General features: G+C 40.0%; 2 protein-coding genes across 5 annotated transcripts in view; both read right to left on the bottom strand.

The window, feature by feature from the left end:
• ENTREP2 (endosomal transmembrane epsin interactor 2) overlaps positions 1 to 13,794 on the bottom strand; it is a 109,377-nt gene extending 95,583 nt beyond the window's left edge. Inside the window, exon 1 of one of the 2 annotated variants that reach the window (XM_061447117.1) lies at positions 13,478 to 13,794. In XM_061447117.1, coding sequence (XP_061303101.1) covers positions 13,478 to 13,723 — 246 coding nt within the window. In that variant the 5' untranslated portion in view covers positions 13,724 to 13,794. The remainder of the gene's footprint in view (positions 1 to 13,477) is intronic. The other variant, XM_061447118.1, reaches the window with a different exon arrangement.
• A 10,980-nt stretch (positions 13,795 to 24,774) lies between these two features.
• The window catches only part of TJP1 (tight junction protein 1), a 195,562-nt gene continuing 193,298 nt past the window's right edge, over positions 24,775 to 27,038 (bottom strand). For all 3 annotated transcript variants that reach the window (XM_061447138.1, XM_061447139.1, XM_061447140.1), the window contains one exon: positions 24,775 to 26,352. In XM_061447138.1, the coding sequence (XP_061303122.1) occupies positions 26,258 to 26,352 (95 nt within the window). In that variant the 3' untranslated portion in view covers positions 24,775 to 26,257. The remainder of the gene's footprint in view (positions 26,353 to 27,038) is intronic.

The following is a 27,038-nucleotide window of genomic DNA, read 5'->3' as shown; positions in this document are numbered from 1 at the left end:
AGCCATGTTATTAGTTAGAATATACTCCTGGCCTGGGATTTTCAAAGCAGGTGAAGAAAGTAAGATTCAACGTTGAAAGGAAATCATATAATTAATACTTCCAACCTACTCTTAAAATCCCAACCTTCATTTTACTGTCTCTTGAAAATGACAAACTATATACGTATATGAATATGCAATACTGCTTACCCTTGAGCAAGTGCCTGTAATTTGTTCTCTATTGCACAACAAATAACTTCAACATGAAAATCAAGTGTTCTGACTGAAAAATTATTAAATATTCAAAATAATTTTTTGTTTTAGAGTTACTGAGTTGCTTAGTGACAAGGTTCCAATTTATAAAGTTGTTTAGTAGTGTTATATAAACACAGGAGTATTTTTCTCCGAGTATCTGTACACTAATTCCTCAGAGGAACAATAAGAGAGAGGACAGAACCAGAAAATACATGCAAGTATTCGTAACTGGCACATTTACAAGCATAAAACATCCCACATGCTTGTTACAGAAGTCAACTCAATGACAGCTGTTACACCTACTACCAAAAGCAGCTCTAATGAACTAGAGAAAGTCAAATTATTAAAGGGTAGCTACAGAATCATGTAGGGACTAAACTAGAAACTAGACAAAAGTGGCTAAAACTAAAAAGGGACATATAAAGCTTGTTCTAGCAACACATAGTGAAAATACGAGTCCATTAGCTGGTAGGAAAGCATCTTTCGTGAAAAACTCTGACCTTTTATATAAAAGTATCTTTTTTGGCTTTTTTTAAAAAAATTACAGTTATGACCAGATAATTAACACTATTAATAATTCCAGAGCAGGAATGCAAATCAGCATACAGAAAAAATACCGAGATGAATTTGAGCTCTTCAACTAAGCACAGCCCACAGAAAGTGGCAAAATAACATCTGAATCACTATCTACCACCTGAGAGCTTATTCCAATCAAAAAAACTGTTATTCAAGATTAGTGTAGGGAGTATGAATAACTTATCAAAACACCACATTCATAACAGTATCAACACTAGGAAGTATCCCAGGCCAACAGGAACAGAGCTGTAGAGTGAACAGCTGCTGTTGAGAAACTAACATTCACACCATCCACATTTCAGGGAAGCACTGTTTGTTCGGTGAGGTTTGGGGGTGTCCTGTTTTTTTTTTTGTGGTGGGGTGTGGGGTTCATTGCTGTTGGGGGGGTTCATTGGTATTGTGAGGGCTTTTGGTTGTTTGTTGGGGCAGCTAGACAGCATTAGACATGCTGCTGGAGCACACTTTCCAGTTCAGCGTTATCCAAACGGAATCCAGTTTGCATGTTCAGAGAGTTCTACAAGATGATCCAAAGCACGGTGTGGAAACAATTGTATAATTCATTTCAGAAGCACACATCCAAACCAACACATTACTTGTGGGGGCACTGAAATAACCAACCAGGCATGACCTGAAGTTGGAAGACACACTTGTAGAATAGCCCAAGAACCTTGAGAAATTAAAAGCAAGTATTTCAAACAGGAAATAAAAAGATGCTTGCAAATGAGGAAGTTCTAACTTGTAAAGTAACACACTCAAGAAAAAGAAATTAATGCTTCAGTATGTAAGGGGCCCTAACTAGCAGAATAATGGGAAAACTGCAGAGAAGGACCTGAGGATTAGTTTAACCAGGAATCAAAACACAAATAAAAAGTGACAGTGAAACATAAAAAGATAGACTGTACATGGGAACCAATTAGCAGGAGCACTGTATGAACAAAGTGAACAGTGTGCATTGCACTCCGGTAAACACTGGTAAAGATTCTCAGCAAGAATACTCTGCCCAGCTTGAGTATATCTCATTAAATATGCCCAGCTACCATAGAGAACCAAGGCCAGAACTAAAAGTTGCCAGATTTAGAAAATTACTTGTAAGCGAAGTTAGAAAGACCTGGTTTTCTTTACCAGTGGAAGTTTACTTGTGGGTTTAAAAAACCTCAACAAGTAAACAACAACAACAAAATTTGCCTTTGTGTCCACCGAATAGATGAAAAAAACCCAAAAGAGGCTTAGCTTGCATAAAGATTTACACTACATATTATAATATCTACAGTTATAATATATGAGATTCATACTAGTACAGAAATAGTTAAGTACTGAAAGAGATAACTAACAGGTGAAAGTTTCCTTTATTACACAAATTTAGGAATATCAGAACAAACACTCAACTAGAGATACTGTTGTTTATAGATGGATCTCACAGTGAAAACAGCTGATGAGCTGTTGAGACACATTCTGGGTACACAATTCTGTAATCTTATGCTTTGTCACAAACATACATTTTTGATGTATTCTACACAGAGAAATATGTTTGTCTATATTTGGAATGCATTTATTTCCCAAATTATATATTTCAAGAGCGTGTATTTATCAGGCATTACTATTTATCAAGGAAACATCATTCCCAGAGAACAGAGTTTTAACACTCGTTTAGTACATTTAAGCAGCTTTGCTTGTGCACTCACAGCAAATAAGAAGCAAGGAAGCTTTCTCTGTACTCTTCATCTCGAAGTATCACCAGTATTCATTTTCAGACTTATTACCATGTCCTTCCTGAATTTTATATCAATGCCTACAGTCAAAGACTTCTGAGCTTCCAAGATTCTTTATCAAATAATTTGACAGTGAAATCCAACCCAGGTCTACAATTTAAAACACAATTATCAATTAATCTCTAAATATAGAAAGACTATTAAAGGACCAGCTGGCATTTTAAAATGATGAAAGCCAACACTGTTTTTTGGCATCAGCACTAGCTGGTGTTGCTAAGCTACCGCTGCTGCCCAGACAGTTATATACCATTAGGTATTTAATTCATGCAGGCCAATAGTCTGAAGGAAAAAAGAAAAAGAAACAAACAAACAAAAAAACCCACTCAAAATGCATTTTTGTTGCAGTAAATCTCAAATCTTACCATCTGACTCTGTAAGTGCCATGCCCATGAAGCTTGTGCCCATGATCAAACACTATACAGACAAAAACAGTTAGCTTTTGGTGTTAAAGTCCACATTATCCTTACTTGCCCTGTTAATTTACTTTGGTTTGGCTTTGGCATAATATAACTATCATGTAGACAAGATTATTAATATTATCTGCCTCTTTTTTTTTTTTCCCCTTTTGTGGGAATTTTTGGTTTTGCCATATAAATGTCTTGATAAAAAAATAAGGGGTTCTGCTTCTTTGACCCAACAGAGTCTATCAAATCATAGAATCATAGAATGGTTTGGGCTGGAAGGGACCTTAAAGATCACCTGGTTCCAACCCCCCCCCCGCCATCAGCAGGGGTATCTATCAGCAAGTTAGATTAGAGCCTATGAAAATAATGTTATTTAGTACGTCATGGTTCAAAAAAAAATTCTTTTGGGTTTCTGGCAGTTTCTATGAGATTATACTAGCAGCCTTTTCCTAATTTCACCACTGATCACACTTGTGATTTGCAGCTTCCAAATCCAAACCTGCATTTCCTCTTTATAAACAGTAACGTTGCTAGCCTGCGTACCACCATCATACTGTTTAATAAAGTAAGTGTACTTAAAACTTGAAGACTGCCAAATATCTTGCTAACCACAATCAATCTCACTAGTGCTTTGTCTCTGCCTTGATTTCAGTTTTATTTATGACATTTTTTATGCCCTTAGCAAGTCTGTGTCATTTGAAAGTCAACCTTTTATCTCTGTTGGTGCAGAAGGAGGTGATCCTATTGGCAGAAGACAATTCTGAACTCTAAATAATCCTCCCATCCTTTTCATCATACACTGTAAGCATACACTTTAAGACTGGGATGTTTGTTGCCTTCCTCATATAATTAAATTAGGATATGATTAAGATCAATTACAAGTTACATGCTTTCTTGGTTTGGTTTGTTTTTTCTACCTATGGAGAATGCACCACCGGTTGAAAAAAAAAACATATAGGAAATATATTTAATCATTTTTTACTACCAAACAGTCAAGAATTATCACACAGGACTCTGCAGACTTTTCTCCGAACAGCATTTTCAATTAAGGAGCTAAATGATGAAAAAGAGTGATGGAAAACATAGCTCTACAGGACATGATGGAAAGGCTGCAAGTATTTAATTTTTTGATAGAAGGGACAGTTGGTGGCTGCCTTAAAGCATACAGGAGGTTACTGTGAACTAGGAGCCTGGGCAACCTGACAAAAGCATCCATGTACAGCTCCTAGCTTTTCAACACAGGAACTGGAGACCATTACTTCCATAGACAGAAAAGTTATCGTCAAAACTCTGATACTCTTATCTTGTCAAGAATAAGCATCTTCTGGCTACCACTAAGTTTTTTTTCTGAACAACCAACCTTCAATTTGCAAGGAAAAAGAAAAATAAATTAAAATTACCATGAGCAGTCCACTCTTGAAAGATTATCTATCAGTTTACCTTGTTCTGGTTTGTTTCAACATCATGTTCTAGAAATCCCCAATCTAAAAATCAACCAACAAAAAAAAAAACCCCAATGTAACAAACAAACAAACAAAAAAAACACACAGAAAAAAACAATCCAGCATAACAAAAAAAAACAAAAAAACACAAAATCAGCCCAACATAACCACAAGCAAACAAAAAAAAAACAAAACCAACCCCACAGTGAAGAATTGTGCATAAATTCTTTTTTAATTTAAGAGGATTAATTCTATATGTTTGCAATTGCATGGTGTTATAAACCCTGAAGCTATACATCTACTAATGCTATTATTATAATCCTAAATTTCAAAATAATATTCCTGCCATTATCTATTAATACATTCCCTAAAGCCTTGCTACATATCTCAGGGTTAGTGAAACAGCTATGCTGACTGTCTCTGCAATATGTTACAGGGCTTTTTAAAGATACGGGCAGGTTAGGCTAGAAAAATTTTAATTCTTCAGGCAAAGAAGGGCAAGAACTCATCATTACTATGATTATCACAATTCTCTCAGCATGTTTAGAGAACCTTGCTATCCAATGGTACAGCATATTTATAGCTTACTAAAATAACATATCACTTGTCAGATGTTGAAATACAGCAGGAACAGATAGCACATTTCTTAAGAAAGTACTTTTGGGATTGAAGAGGTGTGAATCCTGTCTGAGAACACACTATTTGCTTATCCTCATCTTTCCACTCCACAGGCATTTCAAATGGCAGCTGGGGGAACAAGCATTTCTCCAAGATAAAGATAAAAGCATTCTTTAACATAGAAATCCACTAATTTTATACTAAAAATACATTTTATTACCTGACGCTGAAGCTGACAAAAAGTCAGTGCTTGCTTCTGAGAAATCCGGTAAACCACACTTCACCCGACTATAACTTTACATTCTAAAATAGCTACATGAGGTGTATTTTTTCATGTTAGAGTCCCCACCTTTTCTAATATATAAGCCCATCCTTTCAGCCCATTACTTGGTAATTTAATTGGCAAAGAATGGAATCCTTTTTTGCAAATCTGTGTTTGTAAAATTATAAAATCACGTATCTTCTTCAGACTGATCTCCTCAAAAAGGAATTTTTACTTCATCCAAAGTATCACTGTATGTGTTTATACCATCAAGCCTCTCACTTCCACAAGAGCTTACTGATTAATAAAATCACTATGCATTATTGTTAACCTGCAGGCTCCTCGTGGACAAATAACAAATGTAATTACAGAGATTGTTGAATTTTCTGCTTTCACAAAACAGAACACTTCACAAAGCATCATATTATTTTTAAGTATAAGCTTTTTACATCCTGTTTACCTTTAGCATTTCCAATGTTCTATGCTTTTAGTCAGAACTTCACATCCATCTGCTTTGTTTCATCCTGCCTATAAGGTAGGCCTTAATATAACTCAAACACAGAACCTATCCCTTGTTCACTCTTAAATAATAACAAAGGAAACAGATGCATGGTTGAACATCTACCGTCTAATGGGTAAGACTACAAGACTCGCTTCTGCAGCAACAGGTGACTTGCTAAATGTTACTTGTATTTTTGCCTGCTTTCATCAGATGACTCCTTGAACAAAGATTTAACTTACTGTCCAAATAATTGAAACAGGATGCAGTTTCAGTGCTGTATCCTATGATGCTTTACCCAAAATCTTTTTGCAAAAATATACTCTTACTATTGTCCCAGTTTACCTTCTTAAACTCTACATGAGAATTACATCAATAACTGCCTAAATTAGCTGTCTGAAATACTTGATCTTGAAGCACTTATACTGCATGCAAAAGAAGTAAAGATTTACTGGTTTAACATCTTTGATGTCATACATTTAACATACTGAAAAACGCCAGAAGTATTCTTAGACCTTTCTGTATCGGGGAAAATTGCTTAAAATCTTGCTCTAATTTATAAATGAGCTTGTTCCCAAGAACTTTGGCTACAGCTCATTACTACATTTTACTACAGCATTCTATTTGTCATGGATGAAGGGAAGAATTTTCAGAATACCAAAAAATTTAAAAATTGTTCCAGAAACATTCAAGATTGAGAAGTAGCTGTGACTCTCAGACTGACTCCTCTCTGCCCATTCTTATCTTCTCTGCTTTTTCAAAATATTAGACAATGCAAGAAAATTACTTGTATAGTTTTGGAACCAAAACAGCTGATCCAGACAAAACCTCAAGTTAACCCCAAATAATCTGTCCTGTAGCACAAGTTTTAAACTGTCAGGACGCAAGAAGGAACTGACAAGCAGAAGGACATCTACAGTTTGTCTAGCGATGAATTATTGTTCTACAAAAAAAGTGTACGGCTTCAGAGAAAGGTTCAAAGTCAGAAATAAAAAATGGTTTTGCTTCCTTCTACCTTTCTTCTAATCACTTCATATTCACAAAACAATGAAGGATACGACTGAACATTTCAGACAGTCCTCATCCAGAACTGACAAGTATTGTTACTGGGGTAACTTTTCCTAATAGCTGGTTTGATATTCAGGCTTTCTGACATTTGATTCACAGTAAGTTAGGTTAAGGAAGATAAGCACATGGTCTGTATTAAGGAAGATGACTACACGGTCTCTGGCGGACAGCAAAATGCCATTCTGATGTTGGTTATACTTATTACACGTAAGAACCTTTTATTGTCTGTACTATCATTATTGCTTTTACAATAATGGTTCACTTCCACTCAAAGGGCAAATGTTATGTACCATCAGACATTTCTCTGTCAAATCACACTGCAAGTTTTTTAAAAGCTCAAAGGAAAAGCTGCATTGACTACTTATATTTGCTAGGTAAGAAGACATTTACTGAATAAACATGAACTTCAGAAACAGATACTAATGTTTTACTGGAATGATGTTTCACAGGCTCATGAAAAAGTACAGTCGGACGGTGAAGCTTTATTTCAAATCTATGATCTGATTTCATGAGGGAGGAAGGGAAAATTTTAAGGGGAGGAAAGGAAGTAATTCTTAGAAGACTTTCTAAACTATGTAGGCCCAGAACAATGCTTGTTACACAAGCTAAATAGGGCAAGAGATACATCTTTCAAGAACTCTTCAAAAAGGCTACAGTCTCCCCTTCTACCAGAACAAACATAAAGAACTGAGTATACAAAGGATATAAGCTTATGTATTAAATCTGACTCCTACCTACCATAGCAACATTACTGATGTCCTTCTGAAAGGACAGCCATTGCTGATACAACTCCTACTTTCATGCACAAAACACAACATGGAATAATTGTTACCATTTTGCCCATGCTGTTCAGTATTACCGAGGAAAAACGCACACCTGCCACCCCATCTCTCCTGTCTTCCAGTCTTGTCCTCACTATTCTCTCTCTGCACCATGCAACCAGTTCTGTGGTAAACACATCAGAGATATCATGTGATTCAGCTGTAAGAGATTCCTACAGGTGATAATATGGACTCAAGGGCATGAGCTTGTTATTTTACATGGTTTGGTTTTTGTCTTTCTTCCTTCTCCCCCCCCGCCCCTTTTTTGTGCCTTGCTTTGTTCTTGCTTTAATATGTTACCTTAAGCATGAAAATTACTTATACGACTCAGGTGTATTTAAATAAACCTCTATTCCTTTAGTCAACTTTTTTCAAGTATCTCTTATAACCCAGACTCTGAGAAAAACTCTTTTTTGATAGCCCCTTTTGCTCTTCAGTTGTAATGAGAATGTATTTCACATGACATTTTATTCCGTTTAAAACTACTGCAAACCAAATATTCAAACCTTATACAACTTAAATTAACATTTCAGAAAGCAACTGTAAAGGCAGAAAGGAGTGCAAAGGCATCCATTTGGTTGAAGAGAGAGGTCGATCAATACACTTCTTGATTATTACCATTTGCAATAGATACAATAGACTTTCAAAACCAAAACATGCACATTTCAGCTGCAAACATGACTGTGTAAGCCATCAAGAGAACTACTCTTCATGTGGAGATCCCATGCTTTTATTAGGAGTTTTCCAAATATATTTTTTACTTTAAGATGGTGAACAACAAAACTGCGTAAGTGGTCTCTTCCCACCCAGGAAAATTTCCATTTAAGGGGTAAAATGTAAAGACAGTAGCTTGATAGTCCAGATCATCTGGGACATGTAAAACAGATTGAGCTCCTTTCACACCAAAACAAACACAGGACTCAAGCCTTTGCCTCCTTCACCCCTCACAATCCATGAACACTACACTTCTAGCTGTACAGAAATCCTGCAGCATTTCTCTTTTTTAGTCTGATTTTTCACCACACTTCAAAATGTTTTGGATTTAGTCTCTGGAAAGATAAAATTTGTTTGAACCACAGCTACTTTCAATATACAACACAAACCCACCTTCTACCAATATTATTTTCAAAGTAACATTCCAGTCAGTATGCTAGGCACATGCTCACAGCACTATTTTAAGGAGTGTGTCTTAGAAAGTTCTTGATGATTCTTCACATAGTCAGAAAATGAAAACCTCCCTTTTTGGCACGATTGATCAACAAATGCTGTCACTGCTATAACAAAAGCATACTGTTTGGTTTAACTTTTCTACTAGAACTACAATCACTAGAATACATAGTAGTGAGATAATTATTTGTGTTTATGATTAATAAATTAAGTTGTCCACTGGCTCCTGACTCTGAACCTTTCAATTCATTTTTGTGTTTTTGTTGTTGGGTTTTTTTTTTACTAAAAAGAGTAGTCTTACTTTCTGTAGCATGCCAAAAATCTTCCATGCATCTTAATAGCTGCATTCACAAGTTCCACCTAAATGAAAACAAGTTTCCTCTCTGAAAAGTGAATGTAAGTGACATTAAAGCTACATGTTTATTATCTGTCAGTGCCTCTGGATTAAATGTGTTAGTTTAAAAACACCTCTTTTCATCTCTCCTAGCACTGAAGGCTGATCTAAAATCTTCAGATTAAGCCATGCTCTTTTCTGCTAGAAGCAGCAGCAAAAACAACCTCATAAGTATATTATACCCATCAGATGAAAATAATTCTGCTGAGATGGACTCTTTATATGTGACAGGAGTAACAAAGCTGTATTGTTACCAATGAGGACATTATTTGCTTACTGTGCATAACATAAATTATGATGATGGCATCTAACAAGGAAGAAAGTTCGTATTCAAAATGAAAAGCAAGTTTGCAAAGTTAGCAGCTCCTGCTTCATAAATTAGACACACAGATCTCAACATATAATGCTATTTCAACAATCCATGTTTAAATCAAGCTGTTGCAAACATCAGAAATACAAAAGTTACATTCAGTTTATCTCCTCCAAGCAAAAAATACTTATTTTTCATAATGCTTATATTTTCTCTTTTTTATCTGGATACCACAGCAGTAAAAAGCAAGTCTATGCTTATTAGAATATTGTAAATTATTCCCTTTTTATCACAATCTATCTAAAAAAAAAGTCTCACCTTAAGTGATGCCGCAGTAATTCAGAGTATTTCTCATTTACTGCAACTTAGCTTGAAAATACTCAAAATACTTGAGACACTCAAAAGTAACACACACAGAGCACTGACATTTGGTACTCAGAATTGGCTATTTCACTGTGCTGACCTGCATCAAATGACTTACGTCAGTGTAACCAGTATGGGGTAAAATTCTGCCTAGTGAAAATAACTAGTGGCAAAATGTTATTCTGTCTGCAATGGAGCTGCCCAACAGTCCTAAAATACAAACAAAAAAAGCTTTTAGAGGGTAATGAGCAAAGAGCGTATCATAGCAGAGATTTTCTCCTCACCTCCTAAAATAATGCTATAAAGCAAGTCAGTCACCCATACATTGGGCTGTTCTCCCCCTAATCTCTAAGAATTCACATTCTCTGCACAATAGAGGAGTTTTCAGATTGGCCTTACAGTTTCTGAATTAGCAAAGAGTAAATGGAACAGGAGCAAATCTACTGGCAAAAGAACTGATTCTTAAGAGGGTATTCACACTATATACATATTCGATGGGTAACTACTTGAGATGGGCTCTAGTCTGGTCCTTTAATACCTACTAGCAGTCAGATTTAATTTTCCATGCTCTTAAAGCACATCTTTTAGTTTCATTTTATCCCCCATGAATCAAGTTTGTGTGCTCTGAGAATGCTACACAAATACGTGAAAGTATTTTTTTTCTCTTCCTAATACGATGCTATAAAAAGTAAGATTAAGCAAAATGCTTTCATTTATGGGATGATACTTAAATAAGCTTTGAATTCTTTAAAGTTTTATGGAAATTATGCTGCTTTGTTCTCTAAATAAGCTCTCACTGGTACAGTCAATTGATTTGATTTCAAAAAAGAAAACAAGAAATCAGAACCTTTCCTTGCATCTGATTAGAGAATTTTCTGTGAGGAGTGTAATATGCAGCCTGGGCTGTTTCTTGTCGGTTTTTTTTTTTAATCAGTTAGAATGTTACAAGTGTTGGGAAATTATTTTCAGAAACATTTAAATGACACTTAGCAAATTTTTGCAGCCTTCATGTACATTGACAGAGCGGTTGCTGTCAAAAAAATAAGCTAAAAAAGTGCCAATGGCAAGATCACTCTTTTTTAGGAAGTGCATTTCTAATGAGTAAAATTACAGTGTATCACTCACGCACACACACACACAAAAAGGTTCAGAATTGCTACGTGACCATAAATCAACTCAGTTAAAAGTAGTCTGAAGTCAATATTGATGCCTGATTTTGACACTAAGAGAGAAAGGATACTTCCATTATTTTTCTTTCGTGTCACTTAACTTGCCTTTAGTTATTTATTTAATTGTACCTTTCAGAAGCAAATTAAAAATGTTCACTCTTCCACAGAAATATTCTTTAGCTGTGAGCGATGGTTATACCTAGGGTTTTTTTCTCACCAAATACCTCAAAAGGCTTTTAGAAAAGACCGTGTAAGCAACTAACTTGGCCTCAAAAAGTTCTTTGGGGCTCACCATACTTGAACACTGCTCTATTTTTACCTTATTTCTTGAGACTCAGACCTAAGGAGATTAGGAGGAAAGCATGGTTATTCTTATGCCCCAATAGGTCATGTACAGGGCAGAATTTTTTCAAAAAGTAAACTCTTAATTAGGAAGCAACATATACCTGCTTCATGCTGCTAACACGGGATAATAAGGCCTTCCAGTCAACAGTCTGCAATACTCTCCCTGTGCCTTCTACCAAGTCACACCACAGGCTGGAATCATGGCTTTCTTCTTTATAATGAGCAAGTAACATTCATGAAATCTAACTGGAAAACGTACTCTTTTATAGGGTATGTTGCACAGAAGGCGTCCACAATGAGAAAAACAGCGTATCTTAGAGCATGCTGGTAACATGCTCCCAAAAATCACGTTCCACAAAGATTACAGGAGCTGGGAAAAACAAGAATTACTGAAAAAATTGTGCTCACTGGAATACACACTCAGTTGTGTACATTCCTGCTTGGTCTGTCAAGATAAGAAACCAAGTGTGCTGAATCTGTGTTCAGTAGCACATTAATCAGATTCTTTATTTAAAATTTGCACCTCATCACAATGAATAGTTACATATTAGCTTGCAGAAGTTCAAACTCAAAAGAACAGTTATTGCAATACCAAGGCTGATAGTAGAAATTGAAGACTCTTAGATTACCAAAAAAAAAGTCTTCATGAAATCAAGAAAAACACCTAAATAATTAGCCCAAATTACTCTTGCAATGCAAATAACTAAAAAAAAAAAAGAGAAAAATATTAAGAGCATATTAAACAGTTATTTTTTAAAATTATACCATATTTGCCACATGACCAGGACTGAAAAACCCAAATAATTTATCTAATAGTTCTGGCTTCTACCAAGCACTTTTAAAACTGAAAATTCTCCATTCCACTAAAGGACCTGAAAAGGTATACCTGAAACCAATAATACATTAAATTGAGCAAATCCTCACCAATAATGCAGTTTACTACTACTGCCTTCAGAAATGTCTAATTATTTATCACTGTGAAGTCCCAGTTCACTGCTTATCAGAAAAAGGTCGATGAGCCACCCTTGCACTAATGCATCCGCATGTGTACCCATACACACATGCAAACACTCATAATCAGCATCAAGTGAGGCCACCTGAGTAAAGAGGAACTTTTTTTTTTTTTTAATTATGCTGCCAGGAAACAATGGAAAGTCAACAAGAGGAACACAAAGGAGCGACGAGCACCCAGATTTGGGCATTTTCGTTCAGAACAAACGAGCTACTTCCCTCAGATACCCAGTTCTAGGGGACCAACAGCCTCCCACAAGGAGCTCATCCCTGCCTCTCTCATGGCAGGCCTTTTAGGTACCCCAAAGCCACAGGCTTTTCCAGCTCTCCTGGTGCACTCGCATTCCCCTCCTCAGCAGAGGAGTCTTCCATGTTGTGTACCTTAAAACCTGTTCCTGCCGTGCTCATCTTACTTTATTACCCCCTTCAGCACGACATACCTCATGTCAGAATTCCCATCCAAGCACGATCTCACACTAAGACCTTGAAAAACCACCGTATCTTAGGGTCAAGTCTGAGGCAGCACCTAAATCTGAACCCATACACAAAACGCCAGGGGCAGCAGCAGCAACCAGTGAAACTGATGACAACCACTGAGTCAACGCCAAAGGTTATTTGTTACCCCAACTTTGATCCGACGCTGTTGATAAAACCCCAAACCGCGCTGGCTAAGGCTTCCAGAGGCACCGCGGCACGGGCTCACAGCTGCCGGGCTCAGAGACCGCCCGGCGCGGAGGAACCGCAGCGCACACGGCGCACACGACCGCGCACCTCTCACCTGACGGCCTTGCAGCCGGGTGGCCCCGCGCCCACACGCCGAGGAGCGGGTAAGCCGCCTGGCGCTCCGGCCCCGCGCCTCTAGACCGCGCAGGTGACGAGGAACGAGGCCCGACAGCGCTGCTGCCCGTGTCCCACCTGCAGGTGCGGACTCGCAGCCCTGAGGCGCTGCTGACAGCTCCGCGTCGCGGCTGCCCTCCGCCCGCCCGCCCCCCCCCCCCCCCCTTCCCTCGAGCCCCCCGACTCACCGAGAAGCCGGCCCAGAAGGGGCAGGAGTGGCGGACGCGGGCCGAGGTGGTGAGCGCCAGGGCGGCGAAGCTGACAGCCACGATGAGGCAGCCGAGCACCATCTGCGTGACCCCCAAGGCCAGCATGGCCCGCGAGCGGGCGCGGTGCTCGCGCAAGCGAGACAAGCTGCGGGACAGCGCGGTGGGGCTGAGGGAACGCGCCCCGCCGGGGGGCCGCACCGCCCCACCGCCGCCGCCCACCGGCATCCTCCGCCGGGCCCCTCACGGCGCGGCCGGGCGGCACCGCCTCCTCCTGCCCCCCGCGCCCGGCGGGGAGGGCGCTGCAGGGCGGCGGGCAGCCGCGGCGCATGGAGGACGATCAGCCCTGCCGGAGGGCACCGCGGGGCGGGAGAAGGGCAGCCGCCACCGTCGCCTCTCACCGCTGCGGGCGCGGGAGGGAGGGGGGATAAGGCTGCAGGGCTACGGCGCGCAGCGCGCGGGCGCGGCTCGCCCTCAGGCGGGGGCGGCCCCCGGACCGGCGCCTGTAGCTGGGCGCAGGCACGGAGAGAGCTGGAGCCCCGCACTCCGCTCCGCTGCGGCTCCAGTCCCTGCCGAGCAGGGGTGTCAGAGAGGCGGGAAGGGGAAGGGTTGTTTACGGCCAATGGCGGGCAGAAGCGGCAGCAGGAGGAGCAGCAGCGGCCGCCGGCTCTGTGAGGGGAGCGTCGTGTGCGAAGAGAGGGGCCCAGGCCGGCAGCTCCCGGGGCGAGTCGTGCTGGGCGGGAGAAAGCGACAGGACCCGATGCCCGCACCGAGGGGAAAGCCACCCGCACCGGGGCTTGGTGCGGCGGGGACACCAGGTGTGTTCGTTAGTGCTGTGCAAATGGCACAGTTCTTAGCGTCATTTTAACTTTATTTTCCTCCCTCCTTTCCCCCGCAGCGAACCACAACCAAGCCTTAGCAGAAGTATCAAAGGTACCTGAACAAGCCTCTGCCCTGCTGCTGCTGCTGCTGCTCATGATAACACTGTAACCCTCATGTTAACAGTAAGGTAACCCTTAACACCTGAAGCACATTTCAAAGCCGGTTTTCTGCAGAAGGGAAATCACAGTGGTAACCTACTGCCTGCAGACACCTAGGCCTACATATAATAGGGAGAATCCTAAACCAAGAACATTGTCTCACTATACAGCAGTATAGTTTTGGCAGTGAAACGATTCAGGGGTTTAATGTGTTTGTAGTGCCATGCTTGGCTGTAGCAATGTATTTTTTTTTATACAGAAATTGATAGGTGTAGCCTACATACCTGTAATAGTGCAGTATTCGCACAAGAGATAAATCTCAACACCACCTGTAAACCAAGCTTAAATCTTCATTCATGAGGTCCTATCCTTTTTCTTTCAAGAACTCCTTTTTTGCCTAAAAGAGTTTGTTTCCTAGGGAGGTGGTAGTGAGGAACTGTGCCTTGACAGGAAAGTGTCAAAAAGCCCCCAAACAAACAAAAAAAAGGCAGCTTTCCATTTTTAACTTGAATAGCTGGCTGTTCTGCAAAAGAGGTTAGAATAGCAGACAATAGTGCTGTCACCCCAACATGGCTAAAATACTGCTCCAGCACATGTGCAAGTAGTATTTTAAACAGATTCAAAAAGCACATGACAACAAAACTCTACACTGAGGAGACAGCTGTTTTGCTGTCTTAATTCAGAATAGTCTTAATTAGTCTTAATTTAGAATAGTACTAAATTAATACTACATGTAGTCAAAAGGAGAGTCAGTTTACAATGCCTTAGTTCCTCAGACTAAGCATGAACACAATGTGAGTCAGTCAAAAACCACCACCACACACACCCCTGGCCCACTACTCTGCCTCAGCTGATACTCCTGAATTCATTGCTGGCACATCCCATCTGAAAGCCCAGGTGGAACAGCTAGAGGAAGGCAGGTGGGGATGTATGGTAATAGATCACACTGAATTTTTGTTCATACTAGTTCACACAAAATAACTTCCATGTTTTGTGGGGTTTTTGTTTGCTTTTTAAATCAAGTATTGCTGTTTGCTATCCAACTTTGGAAACACTACTTCAAAAGATACCTTTCAGAGTCAAGGAAGAGTCTGTGTTACAATATTCTGCCAAACAGAGTGAAGGGGGATAGCAAAAGGAAACAAAACCCAGAACCAAACTGAACCTCTACAGTCCTCATGATTATGCAGCTTATTCCCCAACCAGCCAGAAATGCTTAATTGTCCTGCAACAGCAGGACAATTGGAAGTTTAAATGTGTTTATTCTTCATAATGTTTCTATCTAGGTGGTCTCATTCAAGAGTAAAATGATCCTAGGGCCTGGAGAAGTTAGGATACATTATACGAGGGTGTGAATTTACACCCCACTAACTCCCTTTGCTGATACATTAAGTATAAAGCAATTTACTTTCATTTCCAAGGACTTTCTAACTGGCACAAAAACCAAAACCCATATTTGCAGGCAGTCCAGAGGAGGATCTGGCACTGCAAATCCACACACTCGTTAGGTGGCTGTCAACCTGACATGGGTAAGCTGCCACGTAATCAATGCATACATTGCTTCCAATACAACAAAATAAGGCTAACAGGAAAAAAAAAAAAATAAATATTTTGGCTTCCAGCAGGAATCTGCAAGAGTTGAGATCACATCTCTTTTACTCCAATTATCCAGATCATTCGGGTGTAAATTGAGCTGAATGAGTTCTGGATACACTTAGTCCTCTCTGTAGTCTCTGGCTTGCTGGATTTGGTTGAGAATGAACTAAGAGCAATTTGGGGAGTATTACTGTCCCTAACTTTAAATGAAATTATTTTGCTGAATAGATTTCATTGGTATTTCTCAATGCTGTATCATTGATGGGATGCAAACTGAAATTTCTGCTGGAACTGTGCTAACGAAAGCTTTGTAGTGACCATGTTTATATTTGAACACTATAATATGCTAATTTTTAACAAATAATTTGATCATTTCCTAAAGGCAACCAGAAGAGCACTATATATAGGACCTTACTATTAGCCTATTAAAAAACATCTACACTCCAAAGCCAACATGATAATGATCCCACTTCTATGGTAATTGCCTCATTACTGTCAGTCTTGACTAGCTCCCAACCAGTTCAGAAAGCTGCTTCATGCTTCATACTAGAAACTGTACTGGTAGATTATTCTACCCCACTTTCAACTTTAGTGAATTTCATACATCTTTGTCCCCATACTGAAAATAGCTTCTTAGGCATTTCAACTTACACAACCTACACCATTTTTACAGAAGTAATGAAATTGGTTTATGGGTACAAACATCTAAATAGGAAGTCTGTATCAGTGGCAGAACAGAAGAACAACAAATTCTCACTAACTTTTAAGCATAGAATCATAGAACCAACTTGGTTGGAAAAGTCCTTTAAGGTCATGAAGTCCAACTGTTGCCCCAGAACTGCCAAGTCCACCACTAAACCATGTTACTAAGGGACTCGCCTACATGGTTTCTGAACACTTGCAGGGATGGTGATTCCACCACTGCCCTGGGCAGCCTGTTCCAATGCCTGACCACCCTTTCAGGGCAGAATTTTTTCCTAATATCCAGTCTAAACCTCCCCTGGTGCAGCTTGAGGCAGTTACCTCTTGTGGTATCCCTTATTCCTTGAGAGGGGAGACCAGCAACCTCCTGGCTCCATCCTCTTGGTCAGATATTTGTAGAGAATGGTAAGGTACCCCCCCGAGCCTTCTCTTCTCCAGACTAAACAACCCTAGTTTCCACAGCTGTTCCTCATCAGACTTAGAACAATATTCAACAACATGCAGCATATAAAAATTCATATAACATTCACCATATAACAACATTCTATTTCATATGCAACAGAAGCTGGCATTCCAGTGAATTAAAAATTAAGTTTGCATTTCTTTCCACTCAGCAGTCAATCTTCCTTAAATTAATCTTCTGAAAAGTTGTGCAGGAAGAAAAAAAGAGGGCAAGACAGCAAATAATAATGACTGCTTTACCTATCTTCAACATTCAATTGTAATCACATCTTGCAGGAAGTACCCTGCTTTACCAGCTTTATAATTTGAAAGTAAAAAAATATAAATCCTGCTAGCAGATACTAAAATGTGTCAAAGACAAAACAACATATGCCACTGCCCACCAGAATAAGCAAGGATTGTAGGGTTAAGCCTGTAGACTTGTTTAACCCTTATAGTGGCACTGCTGTTGTTATTTGCTTTCTGATGACTCAACATTTTTCTTTAAAACAGGACAACTGTCTCTGATAGACCTGTAGCTAAGAATAATCCCCCCCTTATACTAACAAAAGCATCCATTGCGTTTTTACAGGCAAATTTTCACTTTGCAAATCCTGCGTACAGTGTCACTGTCAGTTCCATCTTTTGCAGCATTTTTTTGTGGAAGTGAATGACTGAAGAATTCACAAACCACGCTGATTCTGTGTACAAAAATGTTATGAATAAAAACAGTAAAAGAATATAAAATATAAAAAATACGAAAAGCTCAGCAGAAGTTGACTAAGCTCTGTCTGTGCTTGAAACACAAGTGCCTATTCCCAAAAGTTTTTTTAAAGGATGTATTAAAATCATGAGCATCTACCTCAAAATCATCAAGAGCCCTGTAATAAACCAATGCTCAAAGTGTTTCCAAGAGGTAACAGAAATAAGAACTGTCACACCTGCATTTGTAGGCTGCAGAACGCTGCCTTTGGTGGGGTGATCGTGCAACAGAGGAACAATTCTCTGACTTGTCTGTTTAGGGACTTGTCATTACATGTGGATTCCTGAACGCACCATCTTTTACCTATGTACTGGTCTGTTACCCTAACCACGGAAGGAGACAATAAAGGGAAGTAACTGCCATTACTTTATACCCATTGTTATTGTTCTGTTTTCTCATGGCTTTATACAGAGGATTATCAAAGTTGGTTTTACAAAACCAGCATCCTTTAGCAACATAATTTGAGCATACATAAAACCATAGGATTTATTTCAATATGTAAGACAAAGGGGTTTTAAACTGGAAAGCTTTGCAGATAAAAATGAAAGAAGCCTCTATTTCCTAGCTTCAAGCTGAATATAGTCTGGGTCTATTCTTCAGAAATACGTACCTTGGAATTACTTCCTCTGTGTGATTGGCTGCCCTGATGAATGTCCTGGAGTGCTAAAGACAGCACTGAAATCAAGATAATTGCACTGCATTTTACTACTGCTTAAAAGTTGAAATTGTGTACGTGTCTTGAATCTGAAAAGCACATTGTGCTGTGGCTTTTACAAAAGGCAACCTAGAAGTCAGATTTATTTTCCTTCTTAAGTGAGAGAGATTTCTTTCCCAGGTCCCCATCCCTGGCCTGGTAGAAAATGTAATCATTGTGCAAAAATAAAAAGAAATTACATAAAATTAAGTACCACCTGGTATTTTCTTTTCAAGCATTAGTAGAAGTTGGCAAAACTATTTTTCATTTGGGAGTTTGGTCTGAGAAATTTAAACATGGAGAAACAAATATCCGATATACATGAAACTTTGGACAGAAGTTTGGTGCATTAAACCATACCACTTGTCTCCTATAAAATTTCAAAATGTGCAGCACCTCGGTATATATAGAACTGCTAGTAGTGATCAGATTGCTTACCTCATTCCGTCACCAAGAGTAAAACACATGGCAGAAGTACGTGCTTCATACCATCTTTTAAAATGACTGGATTTCACACTGCCGGAGTCTATTGGATTATTTTCTATGGTAAGAAATTAAGTCCCAGATAAAGCGACCACTTTCAATAGTGCACAATGTCAGTACTTCATTAAAAATTACATGTGGATTTTAGAGACTTAGCTAAAGAATTATTTTAAGCATCTGCAAATTGGTTTTTATCCTTCACTGAAAAAAATTTTTATGTAACAGAAGTCAAAGACTTAGTTGGCCGAGAAAAACAGCTCAGAAATTCTTATTATGATTGAAAAAACAAAACTGTCAAGGCACTATTATTTTTATTAAGTGGTGATTTAAATTGTAGAATCCCAAAGTATCTTGCTGAGATTGTGGACCTTCTTGTAAAGGACACAGAAGCAGAAATTAATCCCCTGGTGGGTATTTACCTATTCTTCTTAAATACATACACAATATTGAAAAGATAAAGGAGAGAAAGGGAAATAACACATTTCCAATTGCTACAAGGTAAAAACCATAAAAACATTAGGGAAAACTTCCCAGGTCTGGTCTTTATTGTTTTCTCCTTTTATACAAGCTTTTCTGTTAAGAGTCATCAGAACTATTTGGTAAAGGGGACCTGGCAAAAAATAAAGCAGCAATAACTCTGGTGCTTCATTTCCAAATTAACCAAAAAGCATAGTACAGAAATTTAAAGACGAGAAATACACCCTTATTTACCTGGGTAGATACACTTATTTAGCTGGGTAGATACAAAGTAGCTTATTAAATACACAGTCTTTCCACTTGTTAACTGTAGATGAGTAAAGCTTTAAATGCAGGGCAAAAGGATCATTCTTGGAGAACCAGAATTTAAAGTCTGGTGCCTGAGACATTCCAGTTTTATTCAGCAGCATACGGTGGATAATCTGAATAAGTTAAAGGCCAGGCAAGCTGCTCATGCCAGTTTAGTTAAAGCCCACACTCAATGAACACAGCTTTTTCTAGTTTGGATAGTTGAAGTAATCAGAAAGACTGTTCAGCACAGAGACACAGGTGAGCTGGAGTTACAGATTATTAAAATAACTTTGGTTCTTAGATGAAATGATAATTCATATGGGACACCTGGTTTACATCTACCTGTATAAATCAGAAACATTCAAATTCATCAGAAGTCATAGTTAGTACTTTATGTAATGACTGACCATACATGATTAGACATACACTACAGCAGTTTCGCCAGGTGTAAAACCCTTTGCTAACATGCAACACCAAACCCAACCAAACAAAAAAACAAACCCCCAAACCAGTGCCTGAAGAAGGAACTGGGGAAAATCACACAGTTCTGTCACATTTGTGGAAAACCTGCATGTGTAAACTGGAACAGCCTCAGGCAACCTTGTACTTCTCCAGCTGGTAATTACTGGCAAATCACTCATTCACCTTGGCAATAATCTAAGGGTTAGACTGTAATACAGACTTTCTTAAATACTATCACAGATCTGTTTGCCACAAGCCTTCCTCCTTAACACAGGGCTTCAGCTGTGATTTCTAAGACAGACCAACTTGCTTTACAGAATTATCCACCTACCCTCATTTAACGCAGCTGCCATGTACTTGCAGTTTTGAAATGTATCTGTCTTAAACTCCTCCACCTTTGGAGATTAAAAGACCTAGAGTAAAAGCAATCTTCTCATGACACCCAAGTCCCTGCCACTTTATCCTCTGGATCCAGACAGTCGGCAGGACTACATTGGAAGCAGAAGCCTGCAGATACTTGTATACTATTTTAATTCATTCCTTCTTCTCCAGTCTGGCATTTTCCAGCAGCACAGATGTATCTCCACTGACATTTACATTTTCACCTTCCTTTCCTTTTTGCTTGCCTAGCCTGCATGATTCTCTGCCTTTCTCTAATCTGCTGACATACCTCTAGTCTTCTAACATTCCTTAATGTGATTTGTCTTTACAGTCACAGCAATCTATTCAACCAACACAGACAATACAGGGGATAATTAACAGGTTAGCAAAAGAAAAGAATCAGTGATTTATGCAAATTAACCAGTCACATGCATGACCATAACTTTCTTCCTTGACGCCGGAAGGAAGGTGTAAGGGACAGTCACAGCACCAGGTGAACGGAGCAGAGGATTTTAAGGCGTTAATGGTGTTAATTCCCACGAATCAAAGCAACTAAATGTCTCCAGAAGGACAAACATAAATACTGTTGTGATGCACACGTTCCCACTGCTGCCGTGAAGGGTTTGAACCCAGGTTTTTTCTGCAGAGCAGTGAGATGTTTGTTTCGTTTTGCTCCGTTTCAGAGTTACCGTCCGGTAGCTGATGGCCCTGAAAGGTGTAAACTGGGCTGAGGAGCGGCCGTTGCTCACCCCACAGCCTCTCCAACTACAGAATGAGTGCTGCCGTCATGTGGCCAGAATTCGGTACTGCAAAGGGGGGGAGTCAGCTGGAGAGCCGCTCTCTGCCGCCATCGCGTGGCCACAATTCGGTATTGCAGAGGGAACGGTTTGTCGCTGAGCGCTGTTCTCTGCTGCCATCGCGTGGCCACAATTCGGTATTGCAGAGGGAACGGTTTGTCGCTGAGCGCTGTTCTCTGCTGCCATCGCGTGGCCAGAATTAAGTACTGCAGGGTTGCCGCTCAGCGTATCGCTGGGCGCCGCTCTCTGCTGCCGTCACGTGGCTGGAATTCGGTACTGCAGCTGACGGCGGTGTGTCGCTGAGTCGCTCTCTGCTGCCGTCGCGTACGAGTATTCGGTACCGCAGTTCGGGCGGCTGTCGCTGAGCGCCTCTGTGCTGCCATCGTATGGGCAGAATTCGGTACTGCAGAGGGGGGCGGTGTGTCGCCGAGCGCCGCTCGCGGCTGCAATGGCATGGCCAGAATTCGGTACTGCAGAAGAGGCGCGGTGTGCCGCTGCGCTCCGCTCACTGCTGCCATCGCATGGCTAGAAGTCGGTACTGCAGAGACGGGGGCGGCTTGTCGCTGAGCGCCGCTGTCTGCTGCCACCGCGTGGCCAGAACTCAGTACCGCAGGTGGGGAGGCGAGGTGTCGCTGGGCGCCGATCGCTGCTGCCATCGCGTGGGCAGGACTCGGTACTGCAGCCCGTGCTCCACATGCTCACGGCCGTACGTGTCAGGGGCACGGGAGTACCCTGGCGCACGCAGGGCCCTAATTCCGGCAGCAAGGGCAGGCTCCTGCTTTCAGCAATTGGTCGTTTCCTGTCCATCTCCTCTTCCCCGCCCCTCAGTTATATATTCCCTCCTCTTTGTTATTTCCCTTATTAGTAGTGGTACTAGTGGTGCTAGCATTGTATTGTTCTTCAGTTATGACGCTGGTCTCAAGCCCTGGGTTTTACATTCTTTTTAATCTCCTTCCCGTCACATCATACTTACCTGCCTGCTGGGTTCAAAGCACTACACACTTACTGTGTAATGCCTCTCTGCACAGCACTCTTGAGGTCCTGAAAGCCCAGCCCACAAAATGAAAACATCCCGCCACTGCTCCAACACCAAAGGTGCCTGTTGCTGGGCCTCACCTTCCCTTATCAAAGACTGTAACAGCCCCACCAGCACTGGGATCTGCACTTGCTTAGGTACCTAATGCTCTCCACCTACAATGCCATCTGAGGCTAGCTATCTCAGGCTCTGCAGAGCCCAGCTCCAGAAGTGAAAACACCCAGCTGCTGATCCCACACCAAAGGTGCCAGGACAGAAAAGCTGATGTGGCCTTAACCCTCCCATAGCAAGCAGCAGAGTGGCACCACCAACAGTTGCAGTCTGTGCTTGTTTTGGCACATACTGCTCTCTAGACCTGTAATGCTCTCTCAAGCTCTGCAGAGCCCAGGTCCAAAAGTGAAAACATCCAGACACCGCTCCCACCAACCACACCTGCCAAAGTTCATGCTGGGCCTCACCTGCTCTTGGCAAGCACTGGAGGACCCCCACATTTTTAGAGCTGTAACCTTTGTGTATATGTAGTTAAGTGCTCAGTTACTGCTTCGGAAAAAAAAAACAACGAAACAACAACAACAAAACCCCAAACCAAAACAAAACCCCATACACAAACCAAAGGACCGCCCCCCAAAACAAAACAACCCCCTCAACTGAAACAACACACACAAAAAAAACCACCACAAATAAAAATAATAATTAAAAAAAACAACCCAAAAGACAAGAAAACCCCACCAAAACAAACAAAACTAAAACTATTTTAACCAAGAACTGAGGGCAGAGATGAACAGCAATCCTGTACCCACTGTTTCCACCACTGAAGTCATTATAACGTGTAAGTCTTAAGATTTACATTATTAAATTTGCGTTACTTTTTTACATTATTTTACATTATCAAATTTGCAGTGCTAATGCTGCAGCACTTCACTGAGACAGGAGTAATTGGGAGAGGCTGGTTTTGAAATTCACAATAAATAGTGAATAGAGAACTAGAGTAAATTGAAGTATTACATGTGAACTTACCTCCTGTAGAGCCTAACCTGCATAAAGAAGGTAAGGAAGGTAACCACTTGCAGAGAAAAAGACTTCCAACCCACTGCTATTTTAAAATAAGAAAATGTGTTATTTTAGCAGAGTTATTCTCTATGGCCATGGCTTAATTCAAAAGCACTGGGATATAACAACAAGTAAAATATGCATGTGGTTGCAATTAGCCACTTAGATAAATGCTCCTACAGCAAAATGTAGACAGCAAAAGACAACTCCATTGACAAGCCACTTAGCAGAAGAGGACTGCCACATTTTTTAACACCATCAACTTTGTGATTTCATTTAGGAAGACAGCAGAGGAAAAGCTGTCCTTTTCTTCTTCATTTTGATATGAAGACATGACCCTGAACTCTTCAGAAGAAGAGCAGAAAGGTTATCTGGATCACTACAGCAAAAGCAACTCAGGATAGTTACACCTTACAGCATACTAGACTCAGGATGTCCAGGACACAAATGACACCACTGTAAACAGTCCAGAAATTTTAGCATTACAATTTTCTCCAAGATGCTTTGCATGCCATTTTGAACCCTTTCTTTCTGCTGATTCAAAAAATACCACCCATATCTCATCACTAAGACAAATGAAAAACAGCACCCTGATACAAAGTCTTTTTGCTAGTCAAATTTTCCACCTGCTCTAGTAGCAATAGAAATGAATGCATCTTCTAGGGTAAGGCACGCCTCAGAAACGAACTGGTCAGTAGAAGCACAGAATGGACATGAGATTATATACTGTTTCCATAGTCTTATTTTAAGATACATTCTAACTAGCTACTGAGTACTCCGAACAGGCCTGATAATAGGATTGCGTAGGAGTATCTTTAAAACTGTGTAACTAGATTATGCGTGAATCTACATGCTACAACACTACCAAAGCTATTTGGAAGAGTAGTATAACAAGTACAGTAGCACCAACAGAGTGATTCAAGAGACAAATCTACCACTCCTACTTGTACCATGTATTTCCCATGGATCCACACTCATCATTTCAGAAGCCCTGCTGCAGACAGCTCCAACTCACTCCACAAAAGAGCTCTGCTTTGTGTACAAACATTAGGCAGACTACAGCCGTCTCCTTACATAGGCAAAAATGAAAGTTGGCATGTTCACAAATGCATTTCACAAACAATAATGTACTACAATCTCCTTTATTATTTTAAAAAGTTTTATTCTGTATATTTAGAAACGTGTAATTTTAATAACTGCAGAGAAAAAAAAAAAATCAGCCACACCTGAATAGCTAATAACTCATTAACAGAATGCAGTGGTATATTATCTAAACAGTAGTAGTGCCATTGTGCCGTAATAAATCGTCTATTAGTAAAAAAATACATTTCAGGGCACATAGTACAGCATCCTTATGACAAATTACAGTAGGGATACTTTTCAAGAATTTAATCAAAGTAGAGAATTCCGAGTTATATTCTTTAAATGCAGCACTTTAAAAGGTAACAACTTTGTGCATTTTTTTAAAAATGTCCTTGTTCATATATTGTAGAAATGCTGCTTTATTGCTGCAGATGTCAAAGTTCAAGGCTCAAAAGGTATGAGAATACAAAGATATCCTTAAGAAACTTTGTTTTTATATATATTTATATATATATAAAAAGGTAAAGCTTATAAAAGTTAATTTACAAACCAGGAACAAAAGTAGTATGCACGCATTATATACAAGCAGTCTAACACATCTATAAATTTTCAAATGCATAGCAGAAAACATACCATCATTTTCTTCTGGTTCTCTTCTGGCTGATGAACACACACAATACTCATTCTCTAAACCAAACTCACAAGTTGTTGTTCTGTGGTTTTCCCCCCGCTCTTTCCCCAGTCTCTAATGAGAGACCTCATGCTAGGTAAGCACAAAAGCCGTACAAACTCAATACAGAGAACTATGAGAGCTAAGACTATTAAAAACATGAGGATAAGGCATCCCTGCTGGTTAATAGGTCTGAAATAACGTGGTTAAATTTACAAATCCACAGAGGCAACTGAACCATAGTCATCCCTCATGCTTTTCCCCCTCCCCCCTGTTCTCATGACAATGTTTCCATATACAGTAAGTAGATATGTTTACAGTAGCCTCTCAGCAGAGGAAAAGATCTGAGCTGTGCTACCCCAAGTTGATTGCCATTTCATTGGACACATACACCAGAAATTGTTTAAAAACTAGAGACCAAAATGTAGTCTTGTGAGTTACAAACACACAGCCATAAAAATGCAGGCCAAATTCTGTGTTTTAACCGGTGAGTATGAATTAACTTCAGGTCCTCTGAATATAGTTCCATTGGTTCTTTCAGATTTTAAACAATAAAACACTAGTAGTGCCCTTTAAAAAAAAAAAAAAAAAATACCCACAAAAGAACAACTGACCAAAGCATACAGATCCTGCAAAAACCCCTTGTTCCCACTGTACCCTCCTCCCTGCTTGTGGCATGTATTGTGACCATGGCTCAAAGAGTGTACTTGCTAAACCATTGTTAGTTAAAGCAAGACGCTTAAACACTAAGATCCATTATCACTTAGAGAACAGTTAATACTTGATAGAGTGGTTCAGTTTATACATAAGGTCCATCTCAGTTTCACATTATTTACTCAATCAGCTAACTTAGTATTTAGAAGTGGTCAATTAGGACTGAGACACAGTTTGCTCCAACAAGATAGTTTGGATCCCCGGGAAGAGACTTGTTCTGCCAGGTTTTGGGCTCACCTGTGGGAGGAAAACACAATGCTGGTGTTTAGTATCTGCTGTCAAACAGTATACATCTTGAACAACCGAGCTTTTGGACAGGAGTGTCTACGTTTTGAATCAACACTGGTATGGGTTTTATGTTTGTTTGGAGGCTGGTTTTTGTTGTTTTGTTTTTTTTTTAAACCCTGCAGTTTATGTTATTAATGAAACAATAACCCTTTACTTCCATGTAACATAGGAAAGATCAGTTATTCAAAACAGATGCTGTGGCCCCTGGGAATCGTTAAATACAAGTCATTCTACAGCACCAAGGTAGTGCTTTCCATTTGAGAAGTGTTAACAGTGTATTGGGTATTCACCGGCTCTTTCCAAAATTGCCAGGAAAAATAAGACATTTTAAAAGCTAATCTGGGTAGGATGCATTTGAAATTTCATCAAACAGTTCTGAACACAGGTAAGTCTAATCAGAAGTTATGACACACTGGTAGTTTTCTATTATGAAAACTATTGTAGACAAGACTGTAGTTACTTTACAGCTACATCCAGTATACTAATTTAAAAGTTTGAAATACTGACATTCTAAAAGAATTACAGTTAACTGGTATGTACTTCATCTTTACAACAGATCTTATCCACTCATGGTCAAAGGTTCTGCATAACATTGTCTTATAAGGCAAAGTCATCAGCTGCCATCTCACCAAACA

Source organism: Pezoporus flaviventris, unplaced genomic scaffold (assembly GCF_033815535.1).
Source record: "Pezoporus flaviventris isolate CSIRO_AGI_PZ_B2104156 unplaced genomic scaffold, CSIRO_AGI_Pfla_v1 ptg000006l, whole genome shotgun sequence".
In the NCBI taxonomy this organism is placed as follows: Eukaryota; Metazoa; Chordata; class Aves; order Psittaciformes; family Psittacidae; genus Pezoporus; species Pezoporus flaviventris.
This window is presented reverse-complemented; position numbering and strand designations above follow the sequence as displayed.